Raw genomic sequence first — 10,812 nt, 5'->3', positions numbered from 1 at the left:
GGAGCCTTCAGTCAGACAGACCCCTCGACACGTCTTCAAAGTTCTTCATAACCTAGCCCCCCTCCAATTTTTGCAGTCTTCTTATACCTTATTCTTCTTATGGGAATTTTTGATTTCTTTTTGTTCCTCCTGCAGCTTTTGGTTAATATTATCCTTAACTGATCAAAACCTGTCCCTTGGGATGTAAAAATTTACTTAAGAGCCGTAAGCATTTCTTGGATAAGAAGCCAGAGAAAGAATCTCCAGTGTCTCTGGTGACCTGTAAATTCTCCTCAGTCAGCCTATTTGTGAACCTTCTAAATGTAGTTTAATCCGTAACCTGACTTTGTTTACTCACAGAGTTTATTTGATGAAGTTTATTTCCTTGGGGAACAGTTTAAGTTTGTTCAACTTTTATGACATCAAAGGCCATATGGCATTATGGATCCATCTTCTCTTAACTTCTATGGAAGGTACAAGATTGTGTAGTGTAAAAGGATCATTTCCCTGATACCGACATAATTTTGCCTGTAAGAAGCCTTGTTAGAAGCCTAATGATCAGGTTTTCTCTGAGGCTTGAACTTATGCTTTTAGCATAATAATAAAACCTAGGGTTTTTACCTCCATAATTCTATGTTGTAGTAAATATGTGTATGTATATACATACACACATATATACATGAAGAAGAGATGGGGTGGGGGAGAGAGAGGAAGAGGGAGAAAGGGACAGAGAGAGAGAGAAGGAGGGAGAGAGGGGGGAGAGAGAGAAGGAGGGGGGGAGAGAGGGAAGGAGGGGGGGAGAGAGGGAAGGAGGGGGAGAGGGAGAGAGAGGGAGAGGGACAGAGGGAGGGAGAGTGAAGGAGGGGGGGAGAGAGGGAAGGAGGGGGAGAGGGAGAGAGGGAGGGGGGAGGGAGAGGGGAGAGAGAGAGAGAGAGAGAGAGAGAGAGAGGGAGAGAGAGAGAGAGAGAGAGAGGGGAGGGGGAGAGAGAGGGAGAGAGAAGAGATGGAGAGACAGACATGGGGAGAAAAAGAGAGAGACAGAGAGATGGGGAGGGAGGGGGAGAGAGAAAAAGAGAGACAGAAAGAGAATAAGAACGTGGCCGTGGCAGGGGAGAGGGTTGGGGACGAATGTGACTGGGAGAGAGGAGACCAACTCGGCCCCACCACGGATACTAAAGTCTGAGTTTCGGAGCGCGGGGGGAAGAAGACCGTTCTTTTCCCTTCCGGTCTCTCCCCTTCCGGTCCCTCCTCTTCCGGTTTATCCCCTTCCGGTCCCTCTGGCTGCCACCGCCTGCGCGTCTCTATGGTTCCGGCGCGGGCTGAGGGCGGCGGCGTTGGCCCGGCGGAGGCCGCAGAGCAGGCGCCATGGACACCGGCGGACGGCCCTCGGCGGTCCAGCTCATCCTGCTGGGCACTAGCTCGGCCGTGGCCGCCGCCCTGTACTCCGTGTACCGGCACAAGGTCCAGGCAGCCCGCGAGCTCAAGGTCAGTCGGTGCGCGCCGCGGACCGGGACTCGGACCCCGGGCCGGATGTGGCTCCTGACCCTACACCACCACAGCCTCGTCGGAGTCCCCTAACCTTAGGCCCCGCCCCCCTGCCTGGTATCCCTCTCCCCTTCCCCCAGCAAACAATCCAAAGTGACCGAGGCCGCTGAGGACCTAAGCCCTGTCCCAAGGCGTCCTCCCCTTCCTCCTCCACCACCTCTTACCATCGAGATCTGGGGGGCTTAGTGGACCGCAGACTCAATATGAGTCAACGAAAACGACTGATTTTTAGGCTTCATTAAGAGAGGCAGGAGTAGAGATGTCTGTCTCCCTATACATCCATCCATCTATATCTACCTATCTCTCTCTGTCAGTCTATATCTGTTTATCTCCGTCTAGCTGTCCATCTATATGTCTATATATTAACTTATATACTCATCCATTATATATATTTTTACCTATTTGTCATTCATTTATATCTATTTACCTATCTAGCCGGTACTTTCTATCCATCTCTGTCTACCTACTTACCTCTTTCTCTATCCTATCTTATTTGATTTCTCTCTGTCTCTGTCTCTGTCTGTCTGTGCCTCTCTCTGCCTCCATCCATATCTGTCTGTCTATTCACGCCAGGTTTGTTTACATTTTGTTTGTTGTTTTCCTCTTTAGATGGTAAACTGCTTGAGGGCAAGGACTGTCTTTTACCTCTTTTTGCATCCCTGTACATAGTAGGCACTTAATAAATGTTCATTGATAGGTAGGAAGGTGATAATTCTATTGTTCCCTGTAGTCGGGCCACCGAGGTTCTGCGATCAGTTCTAGGTGCCAGCTTTTGGGAAGGAAGTTGCCAAACAGACACCCAGGATGGGGAAGGAAGTCAGAACCGGGGTGGGTGGAGGATTGGTTCTCGGAGTTGTAGCCTAGGGGAGAGAAAGCCTGGAGATGGGGCGTCCTAACTGCCCTTAGGTATTAGAAAAGGGGTTTCTCTGCTTGATCCTGTGGGCCAGGGGCAGAAGTTTGTGGGAGGCAGATGATGGCCCCCTTGAAAGGAGAAGTTTGCTAATGAGGAGAGCTGTCTCTCCCTGGAGGTTCTCTGGCTGGGTCTGTATGACCTTTTGTCCTGGCTGTGGTGACAGGCATTCTTCACGCATGGTTTGGTCTTTGTGACCTTTGAGTTGTGGGACCTTCCAGTCTGCTAAGTCCCTGCTGTAAGCGAAGCCACAGCACGAAGCCGAAGCCACAATTCAGGGATTTCTCTAAACCCTTTTTGAACCTGGTTTTATCATCAGCCATGCTACCTCCTGAGGCCAAGGAGAATAAATACAACTTTATTCTTATGTATAGGAGGAATAAAGAAGAAAAACCTTAGAAAATTTTTCCCTCAAGATTACCTAAAGAGCATTAATAATTTGCAATAGACATACTTGAGAAATGCAGTGTAATACTTATTATATATTTGTGTTCTCAGGGCAGAAGGACTTACAAAGTTTAGACACACAAGGTCCTGCCTTACAGTCTACTGAGGACTTAAGACAGAAAGCTGTAATACACATCATTATGTGATAAATACCTTAGAATGAATTTTTTTTTTTTTGCCAGAGAGAAGGAGTCATTTGGAGTGGTGGAATTCCAGAAATGACTATGATATACATCAGTAAGGAAGTGTAGTTAATCCATTGGTCATTATGGAGTCTTTGCTAAGATGTAATTTGTTCCTCTTGCTTTTCGTTGTCTTCTGTCCTGCAAAACAAATGGAAATGATTCAGGGAAAAGTAAATCGATACCTTACAGAGGTCGAAATGAAGTGTTATGTGAAGTCAAAGGGCAAAGTCCTTACCATGGGGGAGAAGGAGGGAAGGCTTCATGGAGGAAGTGACATTAAAATGGGATCAGAAGGTGAATGGAAATTTATTAGGAAGAGGAAGAAGAGAGAAGAATCTAGGCAGCGGACAGGCTGAGTGACAGTGAGGAGTACAGGGAATTAGGGGGTGAAGAAAGCAGCGCGGGAGGAAAGAGGAGAAGGGCCTCACTGGGGAAGTGACTGTGTGTTTAGACCTAGGAGAGGCCTCAGAGCTCTGGTCCAAACGTGGCGTTTCACAGCCCGGGAGAGGGGCTGGTCCAGGGTTCTTCAGCACTGAGCGGCGGAACAGCGGTTTGCGGGCTTCACGTCTACGGCCCTTTCCATTGTATACTGCTTATGGGAGGGTTCAGGTCCTTGTTTGTTTCTTAAAAAATCAGCAAAGAACTTTCCCCGAGGGCGCCGATATGCCTGGCCTAGTGGGTAGGGAGCGAGCCTTGGAGCCGGGAGACTGGGGTTCAAGTCCTTCCTGACGCACAGGGCCATAGGAGATGGGAGGAGGAGGAGGAGGGCGATCCTGACCCCATGGACAGGCCTTGTCTAGCAGGTAGTCTAGGAAAGGGGAGAAGAGAAGACAAGATCGGCTTTGGTTCCCTGTAACAGGCGTGAGACTCGCCCCGCATGCTGAGGCGGGTACGAGGGTGTTCTCCAGCAGCGCGTCAGCCTCGTACTTGCCACGTAACACGCAGGCTCCTTTGCCTGACGCAGCGTTTGGTCAGTAGCGCAGTGAAGGATGCGTGGGGTGGGCTTCTGGACTTGGCACCAGGAAGACTTGAATTCAGACCCAGCCTGGGCAGGTCACTCGAGGCCCCAGCCTCCGCTTCCTCATCGAGGTTATCAGCTCTTCCAGGATCGATAAAAACCCTGCGCTTATGTAGCGCTTTGAGGCGTTTCTCTCACAACTCTGAGGCGGAAGTGTAATCGCTCCCATTTTACAGATGAGGAAACTGAGGCCCGGAGCTGCAGAGTGATCCGCCCAAGATCACACAGCCAGTCAGTCTGGATTTGAACCCATTTCTGGGCTTTGACTGTGTCGCAAGTCCAGTTGCCTCTCCTAAGGGAGGGACGCGTCTTTTACTTTGGTACGTCCCTTGTGGTGCTTGGAGACCGATTATAGAAACCACTTGAATGGAAGGGGGCCATACGGTGTGAAAGCCTCCCGGAGCTGGGAATCTGTTATCTGGCCGCCTATTGTCTGAAGCAGTAGGAAAGGAGGGGAGCAGGGAATAAGCGTTTATGCAGCGCCTGCTGTGTGCCAGTCACTGCACTAAGTGCTGTACTGTAACTGTCCTCACAGCAGCCCTGGGAGGCAGGTGTTATTATCCCCATATTACAGTTAAGGAAACTGAGGCAGATGGATGTTAATTGATTGCCCAGGGTCATACTGCTAGTAAGTGTCTGAGGCTGGATTTGAACTCAGATCTTCCTGACTCTAGACCCAGTGCTCTAGCCACTTTACCACCGAACTACTACGTAGCAGGAGGGAAGCAAAGAAGATCTCTGAGCAGCTCAAATAGCTGTTAAAGAGTTCATGTAGTAAATTAGCTCATGCATTTTGTTCTAAGGAGAATTTTATACCCTCTTGACTTCAGTATTCGATGCATGTCTCTTACAGCAACAAATAAGGGACAGCTCCAAGAGACTCACAGACTTCAGTAGTCTGGGGCTGTTGTGTGGAGAGGCGGTTCAGCTCCTCGAGAAAACACTTGTTAAATGCCTAATGTGTACAGGTCCCTGTGCTGAGGGAGAGAGCTAGAGATGAAAATGGAGCATCTCTGCCCTCAGGGTTATTGCATTCTAAGGAGGATTGGGGGAGGAATGATCTGCACACAAGGACGTTTAAAATACTTGTACCGTGTTGTGGTGGAGCAGGACGGAAGTTCTCTTGGAAAATTTTCTAAGAGAGAACGCCTGGGGGCACCGCTGTGTCACAGCAAAGTCGTGGATGGTCCTAATGACGACTGAATTGTCAGGAAAAGGTTAAGTGTTCAATACCCTCCATTTAACCAGGCAGGGGGTATCTGATTTACTTAAAAATGGATAAAATCTTTAAAGTTTTGACTCTTGAAGGTACTTAATTTCTATAGAAAATATTCTTAGGTGTATTTTCAACTGATAATGAGGCATCGCCCTATTTCCATTTTTGGTACTTTCTGTTATCGCTCCTTGAGGGTTCCCAACCACTCCTTTCTAGAGAGAAATAGAAATGTAAGCTTTCCATTGTCCAGTTCACCCACATTTATTGTTCTTTAAATATTAGTGGGTTTGATAGAATATGTCATAACATTGATCGTTGAACTCGTTTTTCTCCCTAGGGAGCCAAAAAAATCCACTTGGGTGAAGATCTGAAGAGTATTCTCTCTGATGCTCCTGGGAAGTGTGTGCCTTACGCTGTCATTGAGGGTATGCTCATTTATGGGCTGGGTTTGGTGGGAGGGAGAAGGGTGGGCGACGTGGCCCTTGGTGAGGGGCTGGGCATGTAATACAGGACCAGAGAGCCTGTTCCCAGCCCTCCAGAGTGGGCACAGGTCCTTTCTCCCTCCTCATCTTTGCCCTTCTGGGGATGTCTACCTAGCAGTGCAAATCCTGGATCGGAGAGGATGGACTTTGTGGTCACTTTGTTAGCATAATTCCAAATTATCTTCAGAAAGATTTTACCAATTCCCAGCTGCACTAGCAGTGAATTAAAGTGCCTATTTTCTGGCATCCTCTCTAACACTTACTGTTTCCATCTTTTGACGTCTTTGCCAATTTGCCGAGAGTGAGATAAATTTTGATTTGTATTTTGTTGTCATTAGCGATTTGGAGCAGCCTTTCACACGGCTGTTAATAGTTTATGCTTCTTCTTTTGAAGACCGTTCACATTATACGCTTTGACCACGGATCCACTGCGGAATGGCTTCTGGTATTTTCCATTTTTGTTACTTCCCTCTTCTATGCCCTTTTCAGAGAGTCAATGCAAAGATAGGTTTCCCCACTTAATGGGGAAGTGGATTTTTTTCGTGCAGAAGCTTTCCTCAGGAGGACAGTTCTTAAGGAATCTCTCTTCCCCTTCAGGAGCTGTGCGTTCTGTAAAGGAAACCCTTAACAGCCAGTTTGTGGAGAACTGCAAAGGAGTGATTCAGAGACTGACCCTCCAGGAGCACAAGATGGTGTGGAATCGAACAACCCACCTCTGGTGTGTACCTTCCCCTGCTGCTTAGGAGCTTTTTGGTGGTCTCTCTCTGCTGGATTCCTGGGTCTTGATTCATGTCACGTTACTCTCTTTGTAAAATGAGGAAGCTTCAAGAAAAGAGAAGTGACTACTGGAACAAGGTGACAGTTTGTGTTGCCTAAACCAGGAGTTCCTAGGCGTCCCTCTGTAGGAAATGTTTACTGGTGCACAAAACCCTTACTACCCAGGGTCCAGAAACCTGCTCTCCTAGGGTCAGAAGATCTGGCCTCTTGTTCCAGTTCCAGCACTTAGGAGGTCTGGGATGCTGGGCAAGGAATATGCCATTTAACCTCTCTGACCCTCAGTTTCCTCTTTTTTATTGATAAACAATTATTAGGCCCCCACTGCATGCCAGTCAGTGTGCTAAGAACTGGGGATACAAAATATAAAAATAATTCATGCCCTCACAGAACCTCTGTTCTGATAGTAGAGGCAATGTGTGCTTGTGTGGGGTGTACATGGAGTACTTCCAAGGTAATCTTATGGGGCCGGGCACTAGGCACTGAGGATCCTGGGAAAGGCTTCCTACAGATGATGGCACCTGAGCCAGGGATTCTGAAGAGATGGAGGTGAGGAAGGGGTGAGCCAGTGCAGAGACAGACACATGGGGGGCAGCAGGTAGGCCAGTAGGGATGGACAATAAAGGGGAGGGTTCGGAGGGGAGTAATGTAGAAGAAGGCTAGCAAGATAGCAAGGGGCCCAGGTGGGAAGGGCTTTGGGCACCAGACAGAGGGCTTCACATTTGATCCTACAAGTAATAGGGAACAGTTGGAATTTATTTTGTTGGGTGTGGGGGCAGACCTGATTAGATCTGGATGTTAAGGAAATCATTTTTTTAAAAGGAGGAATATTGGGGCAGCTGGGTGGCGCAGCGAGTACAGCGCCGGCCCTGGAGTTGGGAGGACCTGAGTTCAAATTCGGCCTCAGACACTTGACACACTTAACTAGCTGTGTGACCTTGGGCAAGTCACTTAACCCCAATTGCCTTGCCTTCCCCCCTCCAAAAACAAAACCAAGCAAACAAACCACCAGTAAAAGGAGGAATATCAGACAGTGCTTTTATGAAAGGTTCAGGCCCTGTGCTAGGTCGTTGGAGGAGGAGGGGAGTAGGCCCAGCCCTCAGGGCATTTACATTCTAGGAGGGAGATGGTGTTTACTTCTCTAGGTATGTAGGAAACACAAAGTAGGGATAAGGTAAGCTTAGAGAGGGAGATGAATCATCCATTTCATGGGAACTCTTCCAAGCCAGATTGCAGCTGGTCTGCTCTGGAGTCAGTGATATTTTAGGGAGTTGCCTGACACCTCGTATTACCTGCCTTGCTGAAGCAAGCATGGGAAGCATGGGAAGCGGTTGAGTCCAGGTCTTTTGTAATCCAAGCCCAGCCCTCTCTCCTCCAGGCCACGCTTCCTTGACACAAGAGGGCATCATGGGGTATTTCTCCAGCGATTTAAAGTTTGCAGAATGCTTTCCTCACAGCAGCCCTATGAGTGCAGGTTTGGTATACTTCCACTGCCTGCTTCCTAGAGTTGTGAGGAGAGAGCTCTCTGAAGCATAAAGCACAGCAGAAATGTGAGCTCATGTCACTGATGATTTTTCTTCTTCCCTTTTATCCTCAGACTCTTTTTTTCCTCCACATTTCCCTCTCCCTGCCCTATTCTCAGATCAGGCCTCCTTTCCTTGTCTAATAGCCCTCATACCAAAGTGGAGGAGGACAGTAGAGAAGTTGAATCTTTTCCTGGTCTACAGTATTGTTTCAGTCAGGAAATCCTCCTTTCAGTTTTTTTCCAGTATCAAATCCATGCAATTTAATCAAATCCCAGACATTTATTAAGGCCCTATTGTGTGCAGAGCACTGTGCTTGCCATTGGGGGAGAGACGAAGTTGAGTTTAGAGAGGATCCCATCTTTTGGATTTTATAGTTTTGCAAATCATCCATTTAAATCATTTATTCTTAGTGTTGTCTCTTGTTGCCCTAAATTGTGTAGTATTATTTCTACACATTCTTATCTGGCATAAATTGGTAATTTAAATATTTAATAGAAGGCTCTTTCCTTGTGTGACAGAAAATATTTTCCCATTGGATTCTGATGGATTAAAGAAAAAAAAAAACCATGGCAAAGAGAACAGGAAATATTTTGGGGCCCTTTGCCCTGCTCAAGCAACCCATTGGCTGAAAAAGTTTGGGAGTCACATATAATCAAATGCATGGTAACCGGAATTCACAAATTCATCTTCTGACTTTCAGTGTTCTCCTTTGCTTAGGATTTTGGTGTTTTCTGCCCTCTGTCTTATGTTCTTATTCTCCTCATCCAGGAATGACTGTGAAAAAATCATCCACCAGAGAACAAATACAGTGCCCTTTGACCTGGTGCCCCATGAAGAAGGCACAGGTGTGGCGGTTCGAGTGCTGAAGCCCCTGGACTCAGCTGATCTTGGCTTAGAAACGGTGTATGAGAAGTTCCACCCTACAATCCAGTCCTTTACTGATGTGATCGGTCACTACATCAGTGGGGAGCGGCCCAAAGGCATCCAGGAGACAGAGGAGATGCTCAAGGTGGGGGCCACCATCACTGGTGTGGGGGAGCTGGTTCTAGACAACAATTCCATCCGTCTGCAGCCCCCCAAACAGGGCCTCCAGTACTACCTGAGCAGCCAGGATTTTGATACCCTCCTGCAGAGGCAAGAGTCTAGCGTCAAGCTCTGGAAAATCCTGACAGTCATCTTTGGCTTTGCGACCTGTGCCACCCTCTTCTTCATCTTGCGCAAGCAGTACCTGCATCGGCGAGAGCGGCGGCGGATGAAGCAGATGCAGGAGGAGTTCCGGCTGCATGAGGCCCGGCTCCTGAGGGCAGCTAGTGCCGAGGACAGGGAGATTTTAAAAAATGCCTGTGTCGTGTGTCTGAGCAACATCAAGTCGTGTGTCTTTCTGGAGTGCGGTCACGTCTGCTCATGCAGCGAATGCTACCGGGCCTTGCCCGAACCAAAGAAGTGCCCTATTTGTAGACAGGAGATTGTCCGGGTAGTTCCTTTGTATAACAGCTAACTGAGGATGTGGAGTTTATAGTGGAAACGGTTCTCCTTTTCAATGGATTTTACCAGTCCCCTAGAGAGATGGTCTGGTGGTGACCACTTATAACCACTAGGCATCATCAGGGGGTGGGAGGGAGAGAGAAGAAAACGTCCTGATCTCTTAAATACAGCAGCAGAGATTGGACACTGAGGCCTTTGGGATTATGCTTTAAATCAAGAAGCAGGAGAGCCAAAGGGCCATCTACTGGGTGGGTGTATGTGTATGTAGCAAAGCTAACTGCGTCTTTTCTGCCATTTTTCAGACCTGGGGGTTCGTGTGCACGCATGCGTGCCTGTGTGTGTGTGTGCGTGAGTGAGTGTGCATGCGTGTGCATGTGTGTGTGTGTGTGTGTGTTTGAAAGAGACAATTCACTAGACCCCTTAACCTCATAATCGGTTCTCTTCCTCACTTATATCTGAGATTTTTTCCAGCATAATGCCAAACGAGTTGTGTGATCACCATTGGTTTAGGACACAGCCTGGGTTCAGTGACCCAGTTATCCCAGCAGGAGAAAAGGGAAAACAGATAGTGAGTGGGGGTTGGGTTTTTCAGATGTGCCTCAGGAAAAGCCTGGGGTCAAAACAGGAGCTGCCAGCTGCTACTAGGCCTGGTTTTTTTTCTGCTCCACCACTTGTATATTGTTCAATGATTTTAACCAGAATTGCTAGGAAATGATACGTTGATAGGCTTTCCTTCCGCCTCATCCCGTTCATCAACCCAAAAGGGGGATGTGTTTGTACAGGCATTTGGAGAAGTAAGGAAGCAAACTTAATTTGTCCTTTGCCTTCTACCCCTCGGCATGGTAGGCAGGAACTTGAAGGGGACTTTAGGGGTGAAAGCTAATCAATCTTATTGGTGATAATGAAAGTCAGGCCTGGATTTCTAAATTCCTCTTCATGTCCCCTTTTGGCTGCCTCCCCCTCAGCGTACCCACTGCCTTCTTAGCAGGAACTGATGTGTAAATGGCAGCCATGCCCACTGGAGAAGACAGCAGGATCCCTGTGCTCCGAATTTAAGCTGGGAATCTTAAGACCTTTCAGAGCCAGGGAATGATTGGGTGTTGCCTCTCTTTTAGGGGAAGATGGAAAGTGCTTCAGACTGCATTAGCCTCCTGAGTCTGGGAGCCTCTTTCACCCCTCAGGAGGATGGCAGCACCAAGTTCATACTTGATTCCCCCTTCCCCAAAGTGAGACTGTCCCATGGGT

At 48.0% G+C, this 10,812-nt stretch overlaps 1 protein-coding gene across 1 annotated transcript; it reads left to right on the top strand.

Annotated features, from left to right (window-relative positions):
• Positions 1 to 1,239: 1,239 nt before the first annotated feature.
• Positions 1,240 to 9,757, top strand: MUL1 (mitochondrial E3 ubiquitin protein ligase 1). Its single transcript, XM_036746979.1, has 4 exons — positions 1,240 to 1,464; positions 5,638 to 5,725; positions 6,380 to 6,500; positions 8,851 to 9,757. The coding sequence occupies exons 1-4, from the start codon at positions 1,345 to 1,347 to the stop codon at positions 9,578 to 9,580; spliced, it is 1,059 nt and encodes a 352-aa protein (XP_036602874.1). The 5' UTR covers positions 1,240 to 1,344; the 3' UTR covers positions 9,581 to 9,757.
• The last annotated feature ends 1,055 nt before the right edge of the window (positions 9,758 to 10,812 follow it).

The sequence above is a fragment of the Trichosurus vulpecula genome, chromosome 2, assembly GCF_011100635.1.
Source record: "Trichosurus vulpecula isolate mTriVul1 chromosome 2, mTriVul1.pri, whole genome shotgun sequence".
Classification (NCBI taxonomy): domain Eukaryota; kingdom Metazoa; phylum Chordata; class Mammalia; order Diprotodontia; family Phalangeridae; genus Trichosurus; species Trichosurus vulpecula.
Note: the sequence above shows the minus strand (reverse complement) of the source record. Positions and strands in the feature narration are given on the sequence as shown.

Coding starts and splice junctions, on each gene's coding strand:
- MUL1 (XM_036746979.1), top strand. CDS start 1,345: ATGGACACCGGCGGACGGCCCTCGGCGGTCCAGCTCATCCTGCTGGGC. Junction 5,726..6,379: donor GCCTTACGCTGTCATTGAGG/GTATGCTCATTT, acceptor CTTCCCCTTCAG/GAGCTGTGCGTTCTGTAAAG. Junction 6,501..8,850: donor AATCGAACAACCCACCTCTG/GTGTGTACCTTC, acceptor CTCCTCATCCAG/GAATGACTGTGAAAAAATCA.